The sequence below is a fragment of the Brassica rapa genome, chromosome A08, assembly GCF_000309985.2.
Source record: "Brassica rapa cultivar Chiifu-401-42 chromosome A08, CAAS_Brap_v3.01, whole genome shotgun sequence".
Classification (NCBI taxonomy): Eukaryota; Viridiplantae; Streptophyta; class Magnoliopsida; order Brassicales; family Brassicaceae; genus Brassica; species Brassica rapa.
In genome coordinates this window covers 15,831,574-15,854,603 of record NC_024802.2, presented here as the reverse complement: position 1 = coordinate 15,854,603, position 23,030 = coordinate 15,831,574, and the positions used below count along the sequence as shown (strand labels likewise).

At 35.0% G+C, this 23,030-nt stretch overlaps 5 protein-coding genes and 1 pseudogene across 6 annotated transcripts; 5 read left to right on the top strand and 1 right to left on the bottom strand.

Annotated features, from left to right (window-relative positions):
- Nucleotides 1-8: 8 nt before the first annotated feature.
- On the bottom strand, nucleotides 9-3,786 carry LOC103834950. Its single transcript, XM_033277273.1, has one exon. It carries the CDS (start codon nucleotides 3,686-3,688, stop codon nucleotides 3,506-3,508), a length of 183 nt encoding a protein of 60 aa, XP_033133164.1. The 5' UTR covers nucleotides 3,689-3,786; the 3' UTR covers nucleotides 9-3,505.
- Nucleotides 3,787-6,726: 2,940 nt separating this feature from the next.
- LOC103834949 (probable serine/threonine-protein kinase CST) lies at nucleotides 6,727-10,479 on the top strand. Its single transcript, XM_009111038.3, has 6 exons — nucleotides 6,727-7,034; nucleotides 7,184-7,554; nucleotides 8,959-9,094; nucleotides 9,166-9,299; nucleotides 9,420-9,543; nucleotides 9,819-10,479. Exons 1-6 carry the CDS (start codon nucleotides 6,971-6,973, stop codon nucleotides 10,256-10,258), a joined length of 1,269 nt encoding a protein of 422 aa, XP_009109286.1. The 5' UTR covers nucleotides 6,727-6,970; the 3' UTR covers nucleotides 10,259-10,479.
- A 248-nt stretch (nucleotides 10,480-10,727) lies between these two features.
- LOC103834948 (probable serine/threonine-protein kinase CST) lies at nucleotides 10,728-14,456 on the top strand. The gene is made up of 5 exons (XM_018653799.2): nucleotides 10,728-12,297; nucleotides 12,856-12,991; nucleotides 13,082-13,215; nucleotides 13,306-13,429; nucleotides 13,709-14,456. The coding sequence occupies exons 1-5, from the start codon at nucleotides 11,917-11,919 to the stop codon at nucleotides 14,080-14,082; spliced, it is 1,149 nt and encodes a 382-aa protein (XP_018509315.1). The 5' UTR covers nucleotides 10,728-11,916; the 3' UTR covers nucleotides 14,083-14,456.
- Nucleotides 14,457-14,697: 241 nt separating this feature from the next.
- Nucleotides 14,698-16,236, top strand: LOC103834946 (phosphoserine aminotransferase 1, chloroplastic). Its single transcript, XM_009111037.3, has one exon. The coding sequence runs from the start codon at nucleotides 14,773-14,775 to the stop codon at nucleotides 16,072-16,074; it is 1,302 nt and encodes a 433-aa protein (XP_009109285.2). The 5' UTR covers nucleotides 14,698-14,772; the 3' UTR covers nucleotides 16,075-16,236.
- A 1,723-nt stretch (nucleotides 16,237-17,959) lies between these two features.
- On the top strand, nucleotides 17,960-20,458 carry LOC103834945 (isocitrate dehydrogenase [NAD] regulatory subunit 3, mitochondrial). 2 transcript variants are annotated; one of them, XM_009111036.3, is made up of 4 exons: nucleotides 17,967-18,864; nucleotides 19,282-19,521; nucleotides 19,614-19,692; nucleotides 19,789-20,442. In XM_009111036.3, the coding sequence occupies exons 1-4, from the start codon at nucleotides 18,352-18,354 to the stop codon at nucleotides 20,061-20,063; spliced, it is 1,107 nt and encodes a 368-aa protein (XP_009109284.1). In that variant the 5' UTR covers nucleotides 17,967-18,351; the 3' UTR covers nucleotides 20,064-20,442. The 2 variants fall into 2 exon arrangements, with proteins under 2 accessions (XP_033133048.1, XP_009109284.1); XM_033277157.1 differs by having other exon boundaries at nucleotides 17,960-18,864; nucleotides 19,614-20,458.
- Nucleotides 20,290-20,511, top strand: LOC117127287 (annotated as a pseudogene).
- The last annotated feature ends 2,519 nt before the right edge of the window (nucleotides 20,512-23,030 follow it).

Genomic DNA, 23,030 nt, shown 5'->3' with positions numbered 1-23,030 from the left:
GTATAAAATATTATATAACCGAACTGTAAAACTTATTTAAGAAACATATTTTTATTGTTACGCTACAGAATTAAAAAGGTTCCAGTACCTTTTCTTTAAACCTAGATGGTCCAGTACAATTTACATATAATCAAACCAACACATAAAGTCTTTACATTATATGTCAACATAAAACAAAAAAGTCAACACCCGTCCCACACTTGATCTTATATCTTCTCTTACAAACGCGAAAGATTCGAACCTGCGGGAAAATAAGACACGATGACTGGAGCTCTCGGAGATTTTGGTTTCTCCAAGGACAAGACTTTCGAGTTACTATCATTGGTTGAGCTAATCTTTGCGCTGGATTTTGGAACGAAGCAACCAAAGAAAGACGCCAAGGGAGACATGTTTAGAGTTTTTTTTATGATGTTTAGATTTAGTTTCATGATATGTATTTATAAAGACAAAATCAGGGTTGAATATTCTTGGACAAATTTCTTGGAAGTGACCTCTTATCTTGCTCGCCAAGCTTTGCCCTTTTTTATTTTAATCTTTGACAATTCATGCATAAGTTTGACTCTTAATAGTTAAAATATATGGCAAAAATGGACCAACTATTCAGACCATTATCATGATGTTTTGTAGCCTTATTTTCCAGAGTTTTAAGATTAAAATTAGGGGCCATCTTCTTCATATCGCTATTCGGTTACGTTTTTATTGAAACAAGCCAAAACAACTTCAAAAAGACAGCTTCCAGAGCCAAGAAGAATCAATAACCTCTTGCCACTTTCGTCTTCCAATTAAAAAGTCTGTCTCTTTTCTTTTAACAGAACATCGAATACATTAGTAAGTTAGGAGTTCCCTGAAGTGTTTTGGACCTTTTGGTATCTAGAAATGTTAGTCACGACTCACGACTCACAAGTCTAACAGATCCTAAGCCAACTTGGTTTGATTTTTTTTTTTTTTTTGTATCATGACTTCTTGTACTTCTTGCTGTACAAAGATCATATTTCTATACCAAATATTAAATAATTCAAATCAATCTGTGGTTAAGAGTCTCAAGACTCAATACCTTCAATAGTGACATGACAATTTTTCCTTTTTATGGAGAAGAATCAGATGTTGGTGAGGTAATAATTATTATTATTAGTAGCTACACTAGTTAATAAAGTTATAAGTAGTCTAGTGGTTTGGCTTTACTTCGATTGAGGCTTTGGTTATGGGTTTGAACCCTTTGAGAAACATGTTTTTGTTTTTAATTTCAAAATGACATCGTATGGATTTGACAAAGATTAGAAACAGAAATTAACACTGTTAACCATTTTAATGGTGTCTTAAAAATGGTTTAGTTAAAATATGTTTGAGGTTAAAACCGCTAGTCAAAATATGTTTGAGGTTAAAACCGCTAGTAAAAATAAGTTGAGTCTTTAAAGTGTCTACGAGAAAGTTCATGCATTTTTCAACTAAATTTAAAAGTTGATGATTTAAATGACATTTTCACCTGAAATTAGTTAGTGCATACTGTATAGGTGTGTTCTTCTTCTTGAATGGTCCTGTTTGTAATTAGCTCGTGCTTTGAAAATCTACAACGACTCTGTCTGACTAAGAGATGAACAAAGATGCTCATCTCCTGCAAACGCACAACTCACAGCAACTTATCTGATTGTTTGTATAGACACAACTCACGAAAATGTAAGGAAACAGAGGAAGAGAAAGGTAAAGGCAGAAACAAGAAAAAAAGATGTATTTTTATATCTGAAATTTTATATTAGTGGCAAGAACAAAAACGATAAAAGATTTTAATATAAGGGTAACATGAAACTTAAGATCATACCAAAAGAACATGAAACTTAAGGAAACTATTAGAATCAGATGGTTATTTATTTTCCAAATAAGAAATTGACCGTTTGTAATATGTGTATTTACAGTTAAAACGACTACTTCCATAACCACAGTTTTACAGTATCTTACTATGATTTTATGTCGTTGAGAGGACATGGTTATTCATATATGAGTGAATAGAAAGATCAGTTAAATAACTTAGTGTATGTGCATTTCAATGCAAAGCTGTTTAAGAAACTGAAAAAAAAATCAGATAAAAATGATGATGTGATCTTTGATGATAGTAAGACAATACAATGGAAGATTGGCATGTCGGATGTGTAAAAGGCATAGATAATGATCTTAACTTGATGTTTGTTACCCAAGCTCCAAAGGATAAGAAATCTATATGACGATGAATTGAATCTGAAGAAAAGAGAAAGAGGATCAATATATTCCACTCTTCACTGAATTATAAACTGCTTAGTAAGGTCAGAGTAAAAAACCGTACGGGTATGATCGTATGGCAAATGGCGTCTCAGTGTCTAAGTGATGCAGAGAATATATTTAGATATATTTCAAATATTATGTTTATTTAATTTATTATTTGTTTAATTATTTATTTTAATTAGTTGGAATTATCTTTAAAAAAATTAATAGGTTATAGGTTATTTGATTTTCATATAAATATGTTTTTTTATGTTTAGAGTTGTAATCAGTTTTCATGATAATTTAATAAGAAATTGATATCTAAATGAGCTTTATAGCATGGGTAAGAGTATTTTGATCAAACTGTAAGGATCTTTTGATAAAGTGTCAGAGTAAGATATTGTTGTCTTAGTTGTCGTTGTGTCTTTGGTCTCGGCTGTTGTATGGCTTTGTATTTGTCATCGTTTTAGTTTCCAACTTGATCGTCTGTGTCAAATTGATTTGTTTTTCTTTTAGGTTTCATTGTAGGTGTATGTTACAAGAGGTTCCTTACACATTTTTCTCAACTTATGGTGAGTATTTGATTTTTTATGGCGAAAAAGATGAAGACTGCAATCATTTTATTATTTTTATATGTTTTCAGGATTAAAATAATATTTTTTTTGTTTATCTCGTAAATTCAAAGTTATCTTGTTGTTTTTGAATCAGATGTTCTTTTGGAAAAAAAATCACTGCCCATCTATAAATATTTACATTTTTTTTTCTAATTTTCTATTCTTATATTTTATAGATGAATATGTTTACATTAAATCGTATAAAAAACTAAGTAATTGCCCAGCATACATGATTCCCACACAGAACAATTAACATTACTTTTTGTGGAATTAATGATATTACGGGTTCACTATTAGCATTAACGTATAAATAATTGGTGTCTGGTGAACTCATTCCTAATAACATAGCACTACTGTATATCTTAAGCACTATTCATGCCCAGGTCCATTCTAATGTCCCCTCTAGAAAACATATCTCTGGATTCACACTCTTGATCCTCCTAAGATTGATTAAATTAAAGGAATCACTATTATTTTATACAAAATATGTAAACGTTATTAATTTTTATTTGGATTGAATACAAAGCATATAATTTTGTTGCCAGACCTAAATATGATGTTATCAAACCTAGGTAGGTGGTCCATTACAATAACCAAACAAACAAAAGGAACAAAAAAAAAGTCTCACAACAAATATGCCAATGACCTTCCCACACTTCTTACAAACGCGAAAGCATTGAACCCACGGGGAAATAAGATACAATGATTGGAGCTCTAAGAGATTCAGATTTGCTTTTTGGCTTCTCCAACGACAAGCCCTTCGGGATACTACCATCGATTGAACTAATTTTTGAGCTGGATTTTGGAACAAAGCAACTTAAGAAAGACGTGAAGAGAGACATGATTGGAGTTTAAAGAGAAACGTTTGTGGGTGGAATCGTTGAGACAAATATATTAATTATGTGAATGAATGATTTTTACTTTCTTAGACCTATATTTATACTAGCTAGTTTCAAAATACGATTTCCTTTTCCTTTTAGTAAAACAAATCCCTATCCTATTAAAAACACTTTTTACTTTTCATTATCTTAAACGGGATACGTATTTTATTGTCGGGTGTAGCCTTTTTCTTATCTAAAAAGGTATAACACGATGGATGATATTTATAGGTTTAGTTTCATGTATTACTCTGTGAACGATATGTATTTTCTTTTTCTTTCTTTTTTTGTTCATAAAAAGAATATGTATTTATAAGACAAATTCAGCGTTAAATATTCTTAGACACATTTCTTGGAAGTGACCTCTTATCTTGCTCGCCAAGCTTTGTCCTTTTCTTTTATTATATACATGCATACGTTGACTCTTCTAATTAAAATATATGGTAAAAATGGACCAACTATTGATATCATTATGTGTACCCTCGTCTTGTCTCTCTTCATCAGTCTAATACGTGAATTCACTGTGTAAGTCAAGCAAAGAAGAAGAACTTTTGTAAAAGGATACTCTTATTCTTGGTGATACAAAACGAATTACGTGAGTGTTTATATAGACTGACGTAGAACAATCTAGAATAAGATACGCTCCTCATAAATTTAGCAAAAAAAAAAAGATACGCTCCTCATATACAGCTGTCTAGGTTGAGTCATCGGATAAGGATTCAAGTATACTGAAGGAGTTGCCGTTGCTCTCTTTGGCCGTATGGACGCTACTCTTGAGCTTGTTGCCTTCTGAATGGATATGTGGAGGCCCACTGAAGTCTGATCTTTTTTCACAAGTAATGTGGCTCACTCACTCACTGAAACAAGCATTGCTATGTTTTGTGTTGCTTAGGAAGAAGCAGCAGAAAAAGAACAATGAAGCAGCAATGGCGGTAGCTAAAAAACAGAAGAAACTGGAGACAGAGATGAGGAACATAGTGAAGATACCATCAATGTAGATGCAGATAGAAACCAAAAGATTCAGAGAAGAAAAAACTTCAAAAAAAAAGATAGATAGAGAGCTTCCAGAGCCAAGAAGAATCAAGAATCTCTTGTCACTACTTCGTCTTCCAATTAAAATTCTGGCTCATTTAACAGAACATCGAACATATTAGTAAGTTAGGACCTCCATGAAGTGTTTTGGTATCTAGAAAAATATTTAGTCACAAGTCTTACATATCCTAAGCCATCTTGGTTTGATTATTTTGTTTTTGGTATCATGACTTCTTGTGGTACAAAGATGAAATTTATCTACCAAATATTTATTGATCCAAATCAATATGTAGTCAAGAGTCTCAATACTCAAAACCTTCATAAGTGCAATGACAATTTAAATTAATGCAATTAGTGTATGTGTGTTCTTATTCTTGATTCTTGAATGGTCCTGTTTGTTAGCTCGTGCTTTGAAAATTTACAACTACTCTGACTACAAAACAAAGACTATTGATTAACGTCTACCGTACAAAGAGGTTCGCAACTTCTTGAGTGTGAATGTCACACGTCTTTGACGAAAATTGAAAATGTGATATTGTTAAAGGTGCTCTGTATATGAACATCCGTAGATTGATATTTCGCTTTCGACCTAATCTGTCATTATTTACATGGGCAAGTTGCATTTTGTTGCCATTTTCATTGTTATTCTAAATTTTCTTTCTACAATTTTCCGATAAATTTATGGAAATATAAATGTAATTTATCTAAAGGAAATAAATTAATAATATTATGACATGCTCTCTTATCTAAAACTGTTATTAAATAATCTGAAGCTTTTTAATGTAAAAATTGATGATCAAACATGTTTTCAAGAAAACATGTTTTCAAGGAGGTTATTATGGGACAAAATGAAGAAAATAATTCACATGCACGTTGGTAAACAGATTCATATCTTTAATTTTCGTCATTGGAGAATTTGATGCAACCTTGTTTTAGAAACCACTTTTATAAAAAAAGTAATAGTATAAACTACATGGTCACTGAGGTATATGGAAAATAAATGAATAAATTCCACAAACACACTTACGTCCAAGCCGTGTGAGTGACTCACAGGCTGACTTTTAAGCATTTTTCTTGCACAAGGTAATGACCATTTTGTAAGATTCACATCACTGTATTTCATTTTTATTTTTTTTAATATATAAAATTATACTACAATAACGAAAAGTTGACTCCATTTCATGTTTTTATTATTAGTCAGTAGAAAGTTTAAAATACTTTTAAAAATTTTTAAAAAGTGTTCGAACATGTGTATTTTAGTAGAACTCATACTATTTCAACTAAAACAATGTCTCGTCTCAATTGGTGTATTTTGAGACCATTCAAAGTGAATAGTACATAACGTCACAAGTCTATATACAAATGGCAAGGACTAAGTAAGTAGATTAATTGTATGGTCTGGTCTCCATGACGAAAAAGATTGTGGATTATAATCCAGAGTTCCGGAATTGATTTTTCCAACTCTCCTAGAAAGAAAAGAATCAAATTATAAGTTTATAATTATGATGTGCACATAAGTTCAAGAATTTGGGGAGGCCATAAGACCGGCTCGTCTCCCTGGTTTTTCTTTGATGCTAGTCCCCTTTGTCTTCACCGCTGTGTCCGGATGAGTCTCGGCTGCCCTTGGTGTAAGTCTCTGTCCAGCTTCTTTATTGGTATTTCGGTTTCATAAGGTGTTGCGTTTTCCGTTTTGTATTTTGTTGTTGTTTAACGTGCTTTTAATTTGTTTGTTTCTTGTGATCTATGTAATTTTTGTAAAATAATTCAAAATGGTATTAATATTTAACATTTTACCAACAAAATTCAAGAATTTATAAATTTCAAAAGTAAAACCAACTTCTCAAATACTTTTTTCAGACCGCACGATAATAGATTTGGCTAAGATGTTTTATTTGGTTGATAGCTTGTTGGCATTTTCGTATAAATATTTTATTAATTCATTTGAATTCAAAAAAAGGAACGCATAAAAAATGACACATAAGACCAAAACATGGTTGGGTCCTCAGACTCCTCTCCTTGAATAATTGAGTTACCCCTTCCACAATCTGCAGATGAACTCAATCCTAATATATATATCCCCTACAAACCCCACATAGTTCCTCCCTCTTTTTTGGTTTTCTTCTCACAAATGAAAACTCTCAAGTAGGTACTTGATCATCCACTAGCTCTTGTCTTAACTGGTAAAAAAGAAAGAAGAAGAAGACAACTATTGAAATGGGTCATTGCATTTCATCCCTTTCCTCTTCCTCTTCATCCAAAACAGGTCTCCATAGTCATGGTAATTAACTATTAATCTCTCTTGAAATTCTTCTGCAAGTTCTTGTTTTTTTTTTTTTTTTAATTTCTTTCAAGAACCTCTCAAAAGATTTTCAAGAACTTAAAAATACGTTCACTTTCTCTTATCTCTTTGCTTTTGTGATTACTCAGCCTCTACGAACAACCACAGTAATGGAACAGAGTTCTCATCGTCAACGACCACCACCCTTGCTACGACAAACAGCAGCGTCGGGCTGAGAAGCCAATTCTCCGAGGCTGCTAGCGAATATTCCGGCGGGATTATTGGTGATTCTGGTCTAATATTGGAATCACCAGCTCTCAGAGTCTACAGCTTCCAGGATCTAACGACGGCGACCAAGAACTTCAGATCAGATTCTATGTTGGGTCAAGGAGGTTTTGGTAAAGTTTACAGAGGTTGGATCGACACCAAGACTCTTGCTCCTTCTAAAGCCGGTTCCGGTATGATCGCCGCCGTCAAAAGATTGAACTCCGAGAGTGTTCAAGGATTTGCAGAGTGGCGAGTAAGATCTAATTTCTCTAGATTCCAACCCAATTATTTTTGCTATCTTGATTACTTCTTTGATGGGATATAAAACGACATTGACTTTCTGTTGCAGTCTTGCTGAATGATTAAAAGAAATATTAATTTATACTAATATAAATAAAACATGTTTGTAGCAACTCCAACCATGAAGATGTAAAGGTAAGATTGTTATTAATAAAGTATTAGTATTCTTAATATAAATTAGTTATGTAATTAAATTTAAACTTTAAAAGAACAATTAACCATCGACTGATGAGCATGTGGGGTTTCTCATCGGGTTCTTGCAAGTTGCAAGTGTTTGTTTGAGAATTACTTCTATTTCTTTCTTCTATTTTTTTTTTTAAATTTTTATTTCTGTGTTAGAGAACTCCATCTAAAAATTTTCGATGGATGTGCTGTAAATAATGGTGAGGTTTTTAAATTGAGTATCTACACGGCACGTCGGCAATATATTAAACTTTTAAGGAAAATCATTTATGTAGTTAAATATATTTTTTTAATTTAAAAATGTGTCTAACAGAGTACGACACTCGGTTTTATGGTTTTTTAAGATTAGAGCACACACAACGCGGTAGAACTTGTGTAAAGTTCTTACAATTTTAAAAAGTAATGTTTTTATTTGACGAAAATAACTAACTAGTGAAAAGAAGACAAGTAGAAAAAGAGTGTCTAAAATGTCAGACCAAAGATCTTTATTAAGAGCAATTTCATTGGGGGTTTTTTGCTCCTCTGTTCTTAAAATACATGTATGTGTATGTATATATTATATATACGTATGTAATTATGGAGTTCTAAGTTTTACGGGAAACTCAACCGTAAGTTTCTTACTTAATTATATTTTTTAGCCAGAACTTCTCACAAGAGCTTACCGATAATGGTGCTCTTAGGGTATCATTCATGTTAGGGTATGATTCATGTGGAGTTCTTATATGGGTCTCAAAGTATATTAACTCATACATATAGATTAAGTATTGTTTGGGAGATCTCGAAACTATGAAAACCCTTTTATAGCTTTGAAATATATACGTATATTTGAGAAGCTTGGTTGGAAAACCTTTTATTGGGGTTGTTCTACTCCTGAGTTGTGAGTTTTCATTGTTAGTTTTTTTTTTACAACTCATTGTTTTTTTTTTTGACATCAAAAGGTTTACAACTCGTTGTTAGTTATTTGATATTAGCTACATAGTATAATATCATAAAAGTTTTATTCATATATTACACTACAATTTAAGATTGGTATAAGTTATGGAAATCTGGATTCTTTGGATGGTCAGTTAGTAATATTTACTAGTTCTATATCTTTCTCGTTTACTAATCTGGATTCTTTGCTACGGTAATGTTCAAATTAAGTAAATAGTGGTTTTGTTTTGATTTTTGACAGTCAGAAGTTAACTTCTTGGGGATGCTTTCACACCCAAATCTGGTGAAGTTATTAGGATACTGTCGTGAAGACAAGGAGCTTCTGCTTGTCTACGAGTTCATGCCCAAAGGAAGCCTTGAGAGCCATCTTTTTCGACGTAATTAACAGCTCCTAATCATTGTAACAGATACTCTTTTGATTTACTTTGCGTGATCTTTATTGGTTCAGGAAACGAGCCATTTCCTTGGGACCTAAGGATCAAGATTGTGCTCGGTGCAGCTCGCGGCCTTGCGTTTCTACACGGCTTACAAAGAGAAGTCATATATAGAGACTTCAAAGCCTCCAATATACTTCTCGACTCGGTTAGTCTAGTCAAAACATCCCATATTATATGGTAGAATTATGACATAGTAGAATCTTTAATTGTTTTTTTTTTTTTTGCTAATGAGATTTAGTTTTAAAATGTTCATTTGCCCATGCAGAATTTTGATGCAAAGCTTTCAGATTTCGGTTTAGCAAAGTTTGGGCCATCACAAGAGAAGTCACACGTTACGACTAGGATCATGGGCACGTTTGGTTACGCTGCTCCTGAATATATGGCAACAGGTACGCTTAGAAGAAAAACATATATTAACCATAGTAATATTAGGTATGATTAGAATGACCGCTGAAACGAAACTAATATTTGATGATGTGGTTTCGGGTTTAGGGGATTACGAGTTTGGGCACCAAACCTAATGGTATTCAGAAATAAAAACAATAATATAACAAGATTTTTAAATATATAATCAAACTCGTGATCTTCAAGATTTCTCTTTCGAATGCTTAGATTGCTGTTGATAAAATACTTAACCGTTTTAGTTTATTTTCTTCATCTTCAGGCCATTTATACGTTAAGAGTGACGTATATGCCTTTGGCGTAGTACTACTAGAAGTAATGACCGGAGAAAGGGCATACAACCCAAAACGGCCCAAGGGACAAGAGAATCTAGTTGAATGGTTAAGACCAGAGCTCTTAAGAAAACACAGAGTGAAACATATAATGGACCAAGGAATCAAAGGTCAATACTCATCCAAAGTTGTAGCAGAAATGGGGCGCATCACACTCTCTTGTGTCTCGCCAGACCCGAAAAACCGACCGCACATGAAGGAAGTAGTCGACGTACTTGAACGCATCCAATGCATTAACGTTGTCACAGACTGTTCTTCGACTAAACCGACTGTTTCTAGCTCTTCTCGTTCCTCGCCACGTCACTATCAGTATGGCTATAGAGCTGGTGCCCCGGGGGTTGAACGGAGGAGACCGGCGGCTAGAACTTGATGTTATTTTTTCAACAATATATATGATATGGTTTTAGAGTCCTTTTGGTTATATTTAAAAATGGGAGTATTTATGATTAGTTTTGCAACAATATTCTCGAAGTGCTTTGTGTAGAATAGTGTATTCTTGTGTTTTTTGTGTGACATACTAGAGTTGCTCCACCGTTGCAAATATGCAAGTATGTGAAATTTGATCAAATATATACTGTATTTCTTACTACAGTTCTGAAAATCTCTAAAGTATTCATTTTCCCACGTTTTAAACTAATCTTAGAGTAAATGAGAACACATAAATAAAAGAAATTATAAATATTCATCTGTAAATTTTTAAGATGTTGTATGTTTATTTTACAGGTTAAGTTGTGGAATGTGTTGGTTTTGAGAAGAATTTCTCATTTGTAGATTTGAAGTGTTGAGTGATGACGTTGAAAATATTCAATTTCAGTTTTGGGTTGGATGTGGATGTGGATGTGGATAAATGATCACATTTCAACACTGGACCGCATCATTATTCAAGTTTAAATTTTGTTTTACATTTTCATACTCTTATCATTTGCCAATGAAAAATAATCAAACTTGGGAAATATCCAGATTCAGTCACCCACTGTTTCCTAAATGCAGTGGAACGAGCATATATAACTGTATATTAGTTGTCTATTTTTTTCTTTTCTTTTTTTGAAAAAATGGCTTTTCTGTTAGTTGTCTATTCTTAGATCATTTCTAAATGATTTCTATATTGGTTTAGAAAAACTCTATTTTAAAGATCGGTTTTGTTCTACTGTATAACTATATACTAGAATTACAATATTTTATTTTAGAGAAAAGTATATAGAAAAATTAAAGATGCTATTAATAGTTGATTCATGGCACTAACAAAATAAGTACTAATCTACAATTAATGTCTATGTGTAGACAGAAGGATAGACACATACGTCCAAGCCGCGTGAGTGTCTGTGTGACTCAGAAGCTGACCTTTTTTTCACTTTGTAAGTTTTTCCATCTCTGTACACACCATATATAGTACTTTATGATTATAATTTTCTTAAAAATCAATAAATAATCATAGCTCAATAACAAAAACTTGACTCCAGATGATAAAATTCCATGTTTTATATTTCAACGAAGTTGCAATTGTTTGAAAATCTAAAGATGAAAATGATTAAAACAATCAATTAGTCATTATTTGAGTAAGAGGTTTTTCTATATACATTTTAAATTCCAACCGCAGATTGTGAAAAACAGTCCACAAGCATATTCTCTACTAGAAATCGTTTGAATGAAAGTTTCAGAAACTGTTGGAATAATTTAAAGATCTCCAAAGGAAAACAAAAAATCCTCAATTGTATTTTTCAGATCACGCGTCATAGAGTCAAAAAGCTTCGGCCATGATAACTTTAGTTGGTCGATGTTCTAGGCATTTTTCGTATTATATGTTTAGTTCGTGGCAATTAAAATATGCATAAAGTAACAAATTAGACTATAACATGGAAATTACCAAATGCAGAATTTGATATCAAAAGTATATTGCAACCCTTTCTCAAAAATGTATATTGCAACTCAAGGCCTTAAAAAGCTCAAGTAGCTACTTAATGATCATCCATTAGCTCTTGTCTGAATTGGTAAACAAGAAAGAGAAAAAAGAAGACAACAACTAGAGAAATGGGTCTTTGTGTTTCACACTTCTTCTCTTCCTCTCCTTCCAAAATGACTAACAACCTCAGTAATGGAGCAAACTTCTGGTCGACCATAGACAAAACAAATAGCAGCGTCGGACGATCGAACCAATTCTTGGGGGCTGTGAGCGACGGTCCCGGGCAGATATTGGAATCAACAAATGTCAAAATTTACAGCTTCCTTGATCTAAAGACTGCGACGATGAATTTCAAACCGGACTTGTTGTTAGGTCAAGGAGGTTTCGGCGAAGTTTACAGAGGTTGGATTGATGCCGAGACTCTTGCTCCTTCTATAGCAGGCTCCGGTATGACCATCGCCGTCAGAAGATTGAGCTCCGAGAATGTTCATGATTTCGAAGACTGGCAAGTAAGATTTAAACTTTCTAATTTCAGCAAACCAACATAACTAGTGTGCGACTTTTGTTTCTTCATTAAGTAATTATTACGTAACTTAACCTTCTTTTTTTACTAATCCAAACAGAAAACTACCTTTGACTTTACGTTGCAGTCTTGATTAAAATTTAAAATAGATACGCTCCCCATATTAAATTGAATGTAATTTTACACAAAAGTTCGGGATAAGTGTTGTTTTATGATTTTTACCTGTAATTAAATTTAAGAAATATGATCATAGAATTTCAATAATTAAATAATAACAAAACTGCACATTTAACTATTTTTTTTAATTTGTGTGAAAACGCCTATATAATTCGAAACAGAGGAAATAATAAAGAAAACATGTTATTGTGCTATGGTATGAAAATTAGTGGTTTTAAAATTTAGGCATCTATAGAAACTTTTTATAACTCATGTTATGGACGAGTCCTATTATCTTTCATTTGGTTTATCACTTTATTGTATGTTTTGATGGAATAAGCGAAATTTTAGATTTCCTTGTTTTGATTTTTTTTTTTGTTCTGGGCAGACGGTAGTTAACTTCTTGGGGATGCTTTCACACCCAAATCTGGTGAAGTTATTAGGACACTGTCGTGAAGGCAAAGAGCTTCTGCTTGTATACGAGTTCATGTCCAAAGGAAGTCTTAGTGATCATCTTTTTCAACGTAATTAACATTTTGTAAACCCACAAAACCAGTGGCCATATCGTTACAACAAGGCTTGTTTCGTAAAAACTTTGATTTACTTTGCTTCAGGAACCGAGCCTCTTCCTTGGGACGTAAGGATCAAGATTATGATCGGCGCAGCACGTGGCCTAGCGTTTCTACACGGCTCACAAAGAACAGTCATCTATAGAGAATTCAACCCGTCAAATATACTTCTCGACTCGGTTAGCTAGTCTAATTAAATTCTCATTATACTATTATTATAGTTGCATTAACTAAAAAAAAAGAATCTTTATTTTGATTTATCCGCGCAGAATTATGAAGCGAAGATTTCAGATTTAGGACTAGCGAAGTTCGGATCATCACAAGCGAATTCACACGTTACGATTAGGATCATGGAAACATATGGTTATGTCGCTCCTGAGTATGTTGCAACAGGTACATAATTATAGAGAAACATAAACCATAAAAAAACTTATATATATAACAAATAGTTATGGACTTTGTTAGAGCCCTAGATCACAATTCACACAGTTTTACAAGATAACCTAATCACCAAAGACTTGTAGAGCAAGTAGAGTAGTTAAGCCTTACTTACAGTTTGGAAACATATACACAAATATTTGGAAGCAGTCATCAAGATAGGGTGAAGATACATTCATCATCTTCAAGATTTTTTTTTGAGCAACCATGTTTGTTTATTGTCTTCATTCTCAGGCCATTTATACGTTAAGAGTGATGTATACGGCTTTGGTGTGGTTTTATTGGAAATAATGACCGGACTAAGAGCGTGTGACCGAAAACGGCCTCACGGACAAGAGAATCTAGTCGACTGGTTAAGACCAAAACTCTCAAGCAAAAGCAAAGTGAAACATATAATGGACAAAGGAATCAAAGGTCAATACTCATCCAAGGTGGCAACCGAAATGGGACACATCACATTCTCTTGTACAGAACCAGACCCGAGAAAACGACCACACATGATGGAAGTACTCGACGTACTCGAACACATCCAACACATTAACCTCGTCGTTGCAGACCCTTCTTCCACTAAACCTGTCATTGCTAGCTCTTCTCATTCTTCGCCATGACACTATCAGTATTGATATCGAGCCGGTGTGTGGGCTAAAACGGAGGTCGTGTTTTGGAAGGTTTGAATAAAGAAAGAAATGGGTCTTTTATGTTATTTTTATAGTCTTTTGGTTCAACTCTGTTTTAAAGTTATTTGTGTACAATAGTGTTTCCTTGTTTGATTGTATGACATACTTATGAATATATTGTTTCCTTGTGGTGAGTTATCCTCATTTCAAGATTGATGTTGCCTTTTCATATTCTTACTCAACGAAAGGTCTGCGTTTTTTTCTTTTCAATTTTCCATTTTGATGATGTAATTGTAAACATATATGAAAGTGAACTGACATATTTACAAACTCCAGGTCCTATTTTATCAGAGTAATAAACTCTCTAATCTTTCTGTTTAATAACATTCTTTTATCTCCCCTCTTTCCCTGGAAAAATCACAGATTATTTTGTCAGTGGAGAGACATATAAACTATTAAAGAGAGTTTCAGTTTGAACTCTTCTCTACTACAAACAATCGAAACACACATTGGAAATGAGTGTAAATTAAACAAAACAGCAGACAAACCAGTACCACCTACCACCAAACGCTGTCGTTTAATATCAACTTTTATATCTCTCACTCTCACCAAACTCTTTTTCAGACAGATCTTTTGCAATAAAAAAGCGAATCTCAAAAACTCACTCAGTAACTCACAATCATGGCGGCGTCAACAAACTCCTTCCTCGTCGGAAACAACACCACTCAGATGATCCCCGCCTTCAAACCCAAATCCACATCTCAATCCCTCCTCCACCTCACCAAACCAAACACCTTCCACCTCGCCGGCAAAACCAAACCCGCATCCGTCAGATGCGTCTCCTCCCCGACCCAAATCCAAGACGGAGCCAGATCCGCCCCCACCGGATCGCAAGACCGCGTCTTCAACTTCGCGGCGGGCCCCGCCACTCTCCCGGAGAACGTCCTCCTCAAAGCTCAAGCAGATCTATACAACTGGCGCGGCTCGGGGATGAGCGTGATGGAGATGAGCCACAGAGGGAAAGAGTTCCTCTCCATCATCCAAAAAGCCGAATCTGATCTCCGCCACCTCCTCGAGATCCCCTCCGAATATTCCGTTTTGTTCTTGCAAGGCGGCGCCACGACCCAGTTCGCCGGTTTGCCTCTCAATCTCTGTAAACCGGACGATACCGTTGACTTCGTCGTGACCGGTTCGTGGGGAGACAAAGCCGTGAAGGAAGCGAAGAAGTATTGCAAGACCAACGTGGTCTGGTCTGGTAAGTCCGACAAGTACACAAAGGTTCCGTCTTTCGAAGGGCTGGAGCAGAGTCCTGACGCTAAGTACTTGCACATATGTGCTAACGAGACTATCCATGGAGTTGAGTTTAAGGACTATCCTGTCGTTAGGAACCCTAACGGGTTCTTGGTGGCTGACATGTCTTCTAACTTTTGTTCGAAGCCGGTTGATGTGTCTAAGTTCGGTGTGATCTACGGTGGTGCTCAGAAGAACGTTGGTCCGTCCGGTGTGACGATTGTTATAATCAGGAAAGATTTGATCGGTAACGCTCAGGAGATCACTCCAGTGATGCTTGACTACAAGATTCATGATGAGAACAGTTCCTTGTACAACACGCCTCCTTGCTTCGGGATTTACATGTGTGGGCTCGTGTTTGAGGATCTGCTGGAGCAAGGTGGGTTGAAGGAAGTGGAGAAGAAGAATCAGAGGAAAGCTGATTTGCTTTATAACGCTATTGAAGAGAGCAAGGGTTTTTTTAAGTGTCCGGTTGAGAAGTCGGTGAGGTCGTTGATGAATGTGCCTTTTACTTTGGAGAAGTCTGAGTTGGAAGGGGAGTTTATTAAGGAAGCGGCTAAGGAGAAGATGGTGCAGCTTAAAGGGCATAGGTCGGTGGGAGGTATGAGAGCTTCTATTTATAATGCTATGCCTTTGGCTGGTGTTGAGAAGCTTGTTGCTTTCATGAAAGATTTTCAGGCTAAGCATGCCTAAGTTTATTTGTGTTTTTTTTTTCTTTTTGTTTTGCATTTTGGTTGTGTTTGTTGGGTGATATTGTTATAAGCTGATGCTTATGATTTGCTTCTAGTAATAATGTATCAAAATCTTGCTCACGTTTGGTAACAACAAAGATCTCATAATCTCTTTATAACGCCTCTTTTTCTCTGCAACTCTTGTAACTGTAGATCATGATTTTACATTTAGTTACCATTTGGTATTGTCCCGCTAAAAGCAGCAGCTACTTTCCTTAAGAAGTCATTAGTAGAATCTGCATGTTCAACCAAGTAGCATTTAGTTCACTTGAGTAATGGCGAACAAAGCCATAGTACTATTGTAAGAATCAAGCCTCACCATGTTCCCTGAAGCGCAAGATAGCCCTGTGGAACAAATGCAAATGAGAAGTCACTTAGCATGCAATCGTTTTATACCGTCATTGTGAGATGTTATTATTCTTACCTTCAGATGAAAAATAGCAGCGCTATATGATAGACAAGCAGGATCTCAGTCTTTGAATGCCTTCAACAAACCACCAAAAGGTACATTGGAGTCAAATTCTCAGAGAAGATACTGCCTGAATCAAACAATGATCATCTTTAACGAATGAACATTTTTACCTGAAGATCCAGGCGAATGGAGCTTTGAATACATCCTAACATATTTCATGTACCATAACATTGCAAAATACATCAATGAGTTAAGTTGCCAACAAGGTAGGGTTCTAGAGACGGTTAGCCAGAACAAAAACCCAATGCTTGCTCATGCGACAAAATACCAGCATACAAGAAACTACTCAATATCGGTTCCTTTTCAGCCTGTAAACACACAACAACATCTAACCATTATAGTAGAAGCATAAACACACTAACACTCTTCCAAAATTTAGTCATTCGATGGTCTATTTATAATCAATGGGAATTGAAAGATTATGATTTCAGCACGATTAAAGCCTAAAATGATTATATAATAGAGTGATAAGAGAAAAACGTAACATCAAGGAAACTCAATTTAACGCCCGACCCAAGGCCAATGGGTCATCTACGTCCGCTCACTCGCCCGTGAGACTTAAATTTTAAAAAGTTCGAAAGATTTGTTTACTGATCATACAATCACCATAGTACATTTTCATGTGCTTTGCTATATTCGGACGATATCGCTAATCAATTTCTGATAGCTTATCTATCATTTCACTACACTAAAATTCAACGGATGTGTGAAAAAAAAAAGTAAATATACTTTGATGACATATTTAGCCAAATCAGTTATTTTTAACATATAACACAAAGCAGGATGTTACACTCAAGTTAAATGCTAATGTCAAATTGTTCTTTGTGTATATGTTTTCCTATTTAAATACCCGATATAAATTGTACGAGTTGGGTATGACTGGTTTTCCCGCTACCACCCACAAACGCAGCTTTTGCGGTTGGTAGCGGTTGTTGGCGTTTTGCAACAATCGCTCAAACTGCTCGAAACCATTCCAAATCGCTCTGAACCTCATAAATTCAAAAGCTGGTTCCAGCTAGCGTTTGCGGTTGCGGGCGGTTGCGGGTGGATAAAAAAAATTTCTTTTTTTTCCAAAACAATATAAATACAAAAATAAAAATATTCAATAAAAAATTAAATTGGAATTATAAAAATGCTAAAATATATCTATTATATTTAAATTAATATTATAAAACTTTAAAATAATAATATTTTCTATATTTTTAAAAAAGATTAAACTATAACTTTCTAAATATAACTTTATATTTATTATAATATTATTATTTTTGATATTTTTATAATTATATAAAATGTAAATATTGTTAATTTATTATTTAACCGCTGCTACATTTGGTAGTTAACCAGTCATAAGTATCCCGCAAACGCACCAATTTCTAACTGCAGAACCAGTCGTACAAATCTCTTAAAACCGCTAGAAACCGCAACCACCCGCATCCGCAAACTCCCGCAACCGCAACCGCAACCGCAACCGCTGCGGTTGAACCAGTCAGGCCCTTAATGAGTTATAGCCTATACTCTATAGGTTACTAAATATAGAGGAAATTGTTTCGCTAAAATATATTTGAATATACAATTTTACAACAACAAAATTAATAATTTGTCATATTCTTGTTTTTTTTCTTGGTATTTTAATTGTTAAAAAGGAGGGAAGAGGAATAAAAAGAAAAAAAAAGAACTGAACCGCTGCATGCAATCGCCGAGACCAAGAAACATTCAACGTACGTCGAATCGTCGCTCTGAAACCTAAATCATCTAAATCCACCACCAATGGCTAAGCGATCCATTTCAATCCTCACCCGCCTCCTAACAAATCCATCTTCTCCATTCACCGCACCCACCCGATCCATCACCTACATGCCTCGTCCCGGCGACGGAGCCCCACGCACCGTAACCCTTATCCCCGGCGACGGGATCGGACCTTTAGTGACCGGTGCGGTGGAACAGGTCTTCGAAGCGATGCACGCTCCAGTCCATTTCGAGAGGTACGAGGTTCGTGGACACATGAGGAAAGTCCCCGAGGAAGTGATGGAATCCGTGAAGAGGAACAAGGTTTGTCTGAAAGGCGGCTTAGCGACTCCTGTTGGTGGAGGTGTCAGCTCATTGAACATGCAGTTGAGGAAAGAGCTCGACATCTTTGCTTCCCTCGTCAACTGCATCAACGTCCCTGGGTTAGTGACGAGGCACGAGAACGTGGATATCGTTGTGATTAGGGAGAACACGGAAGGAGAGTACGCGGGTCTCGAGCACGAGGTTGTTCCTGGTGTTGTTGAGAGTCTTAAGGTATCAAAGTTTCACATCTTTTATTGGGAATGGTTTGCAAATTGAATTATTTTGAACCAAACGGTAGTAGCCTAAGGGTAAGAGTAAGTCTGTGTTGGATTTTTACCATGTTTTAGAGTCTCCGGACTGATTACCATGTTTTAGAGTCTCCTGACTATTTTTTACTTTTATTTAGACTCTAAAACATGGTTCCATATTCGTCATGTCCAGAGACTCTAAAACATGGTCCGATATTACAGATTGGTACACGAATATAGGACCATGTTTTAGAGTCTTCGGACTATTTATTGGTATTCTCATGGATATTAGTTGGATCTCGGTTCAGATAGTCCGGGTTAATAAAAAAAATTGAATTCTTCAGAAGCTTAATAAAAAAATTTAGAAGTTTTGATTTTTTTTTTTTTGTTTTATATGTAGGTGATAACTAAGTATTGTTCTGAGAGGATAGCGAGGTACGCATTTGAGTATGCGTACCTGAACAACAGGAAGAAAGTGACTGCTGTTCATAAAGCCAACATTATGAAGCTAGCGGATGGGCTCTTCCTTGAATCTTGCAGAGAGGTTGCTAAAGCTTATCCTGGGATTACGTATAACGAAATAATCGTAGACAATTGTTGTATGCAGCTTGTGGCTAAGCCTGAGCAGTTTGATGTCATGGTATGTGACTTGAATAAGCAAAAAAAAAGAGTGACTACTTTATCTTTCTTCTATATGGGTAATTACTATTGGTTTGGTCTTGTTTGTTTCAGGTGACGCCTAATTTGTATGGTAATCTTATTGCAAACACTGCTGCTGGAATAGCTGGTGGCACTGGAGTGATGCCAGGAGGTTTGTCCATACATGTCTTAGTTAAAAGTTATATAACTTTTTCGTTGTTTTTTTTCTTTCTAGAAGATGATACATGTTTGGGGTTTTTTTTGGCAGGCAATGTTGGTGCAGAACATGCGATATTCGAGCAAGGAGCATCAGCAGGGAATGTTGGGAATGATAAGATAGTGGAGCAGAAGAAAGCTAATCCAATGGCTCTGCTTCTCTCATCGGCTATGATGCTTAAACATCTCCAGTTTCCTACGTTCGCTGATCGTCTTGAAATCGCAGTGAAACAAGTGATACAAGAAGGCAAATGGCGAACCAAGGATCTCGGTGGAGATTGCACTACTCAGGAAGTTGTTGATGCTGTCATAAAAGCTCTTGACTGAGCTTCTACTTGCTTTGGGCTTGGTGCTTCTCTGTTTTGCGTTTGCTATTTGTTTTTTTCTCGATTGTTTTTATTCATGCATTTACTTCATTGGACAATGTTCGATCTCTTGTTAAAGCACGAGCTTATTATAGTTATATAATAAATTCAATAAAGAGAAGCCGTTTTGTTTACAAAGCAAGATTTTGAGACATTTTGCTATGTTTTCTTGACGGTGAAAATTGATAATGGCATCAAATAGTGAAGCAAGACCTTAACTTCGGAGAGTGGTATGTGAGTGACAGTGGAGGGGTTCACCGTCATATTTAGTAAAGCTGGAGAGGATAAAAAACGGGTCGGAGCTCTAGCAAAGCAACTTCACAGTGGAACTGGAAACTCGGCGGTGTTAAACCAAAGGCCAAGAAATGGCTCTGTTTTTACCTTTTCATGGTTTTGGTGTTTAATTGATTTACATTTAAAATGTTGTAGTGAAGAGAAAATGGATTAGCCTTTTTGTATATTATATTTGAAGTTTAATACAAGAGTTGGACGAGTTTTTCTTGTTCGGATTTAGGCTTAAAAAAAACTCTCCTTCAAAGTATTGATACTCTTTTGATCTTTTGTGCTAACAAACCTAACTTATCCATCTTGATTACTGATTAGATAGGTACAAATGGAGAGATACTTATTTTACAAAAAAAATTGCTCCTTCGCTCCAATGTGGATGAATCTGGCTCAACCCATCAATATTTCCATGATTTTGAATTTTGATATGTTTTGGTAAATCAGACAACGGTATCTCATCAAATATTGTTCTGTTCCTTTTTCTTTGTACATGAAAAGATGCAAGGGGATAATCTCCATTTACTTTCAAAAGGAAAAACACCAAAGAATAATATTTGTCAAAACATTAAGTAGCCAAGTGCAGAGTATGGTGACGTTTCAGTGTCATTAGATTGCTAATCATTGAGAGCCTACAGAGAAGACAATGTTCAACGGACAACGGATCAATTAGGGAATGTTTACAAAGGACATATGGTCAACAAGATAAACATAACAGCAAACACAAGGGGGATTCTCAAAATACATATATATTTTAGATATTTTCGATTGGATTTCCCGTAATTTTACAAACTTTAAACGCCCGGAACAACTGTTAGAATTTTTTAGCTACTCTGAAGAAGTTTGGAAAAATCTCATACATAAACTACTGTCCACAGAAGTAAGGTTGGGCTATTTATTTTCAGATATAGTGATGCTTCTTACCAATCTCCATAGAAGTAAGGTTGGGCTATTTCTTTTCAGATATCTGTTTCAAGCTTCCTTATATGCGATTTGGACGGAATGGAATGGTAGAAAGTTTGGTGAAGCTCATACTTCAGCTGCTGGTCTTATTAAGACCATTGACAAGCAAATCGGAAACCGTATTTCAAGTCTGAAAACAAGGAAGGATTCAATCTATCAGAAGGCCATAGTGACTTGGTTCTCTTTTAGATAATAAAATTGCGATGTAAAGTGAGTAGTTTTGATTTCTTAAAACAGAAGCAACTATGATGTAAACAAAAAATTTTGATTGAATTAATTTAACATTTATTTCAAATGATAAAAATAAAATTGAGATACGGTATCTCAAAATTACAAGAATCTCAACCGAAAGAACCTTTTAAAAAGTTAGATTCTTAATAATCTAGAGAGAGCTTGACTTTGCTGGTTTCATGACCACATAGGGATCTAAACTATGCAAAAGGAGATAATTGTGTAGAGATCATAACGTTATAAGAGCATTCCCGTTAGTAAACCCCTTTTTGGAATTCAAGTTTATAATTTTTTTGTTTAATTTCTAAAAAAATAATAATAATCGAATCAATCACGGACCGTCAGTCGTGGAGCCCACAAAATAGTGATAAACTCGCCGGAAACAGATTCATTGGAGAGAGTTGGGGAGAAGCAAGCTCATCACTGTACATTATTTTAATTTTTTTTTTTTTTGAGAATCTGTGTAAACTCCCATAAGTTCATTGGGGGTGCTCTAAGAGCATCAGCAATGCTGAAACTCTCAATCTCGATAACCAAGGTAAGTTTTCTTATTATTTTATTACTTTTATTTTTTTTTTACTTAAAAAAAAAAAAAAAAAAAAAAAGGAAGAGCCAATCGCGGGTCCCCACGTGGCGATGGGACCCGCGTACAGTGAAGAATTTGTGGAAGATTAATCCTTACCTAAGGATTAATTTGGCACATACTTTTAAATATAATGGATCCCACAGATTATTATAATAAGTTTAATGCTAAGGATTTTGTTAAAACTCACCATTGGAGGTGGTCTAAGGTTTTTAACACATACTCATTTACTTACATTAAAGACTTTTTTTGACATACATTTAAGACTTTTTAAAGGGTTCTTTTGGATATAACATGTAATAAATGTAAATGTTATAAAGTCCATTTCCACTGATCAAATACATCAGTGGCAGCGATATACTGATTTATCTTCACAACTCACAAGCAAATCAACTCAAAACACGTACCCCTCTTACACTTTTTTTTTGAACTAACAAGCAAACTATGTACATAAGAAAAAACGTACCCCTCTTACACTTGATGTAATGCGAGACGTCATGCAATCAATATAGACAAAGTTAGTCTTATTTTGACGAATTTCATTCGTTAGGAGCCGTAACAAGCAAACTATGTACATAAGAAAAAACGATAACAAGAGGAAGATCTGGATCTCGTTACCTACCGAGACGATTTAAAGAGCATTGGGTATTTCTAGTTAACTCGAAAGGTCAAATTTCTTAGAAACGAAAAAATCTCGAAAGGTCAATTGATAATGTGGCGAAACCTGAGGCAACACAGAAGATGACTCATCAGGCTTCATCTCTGTGGCTAAATAAGTTGACCACAATAATAGCCCGACAGCTCAGAGTGTCACAAGGTTTGCCAGTAATAATCGGACCAATCAAATTAAAAATTGAAGTTATTTTGACC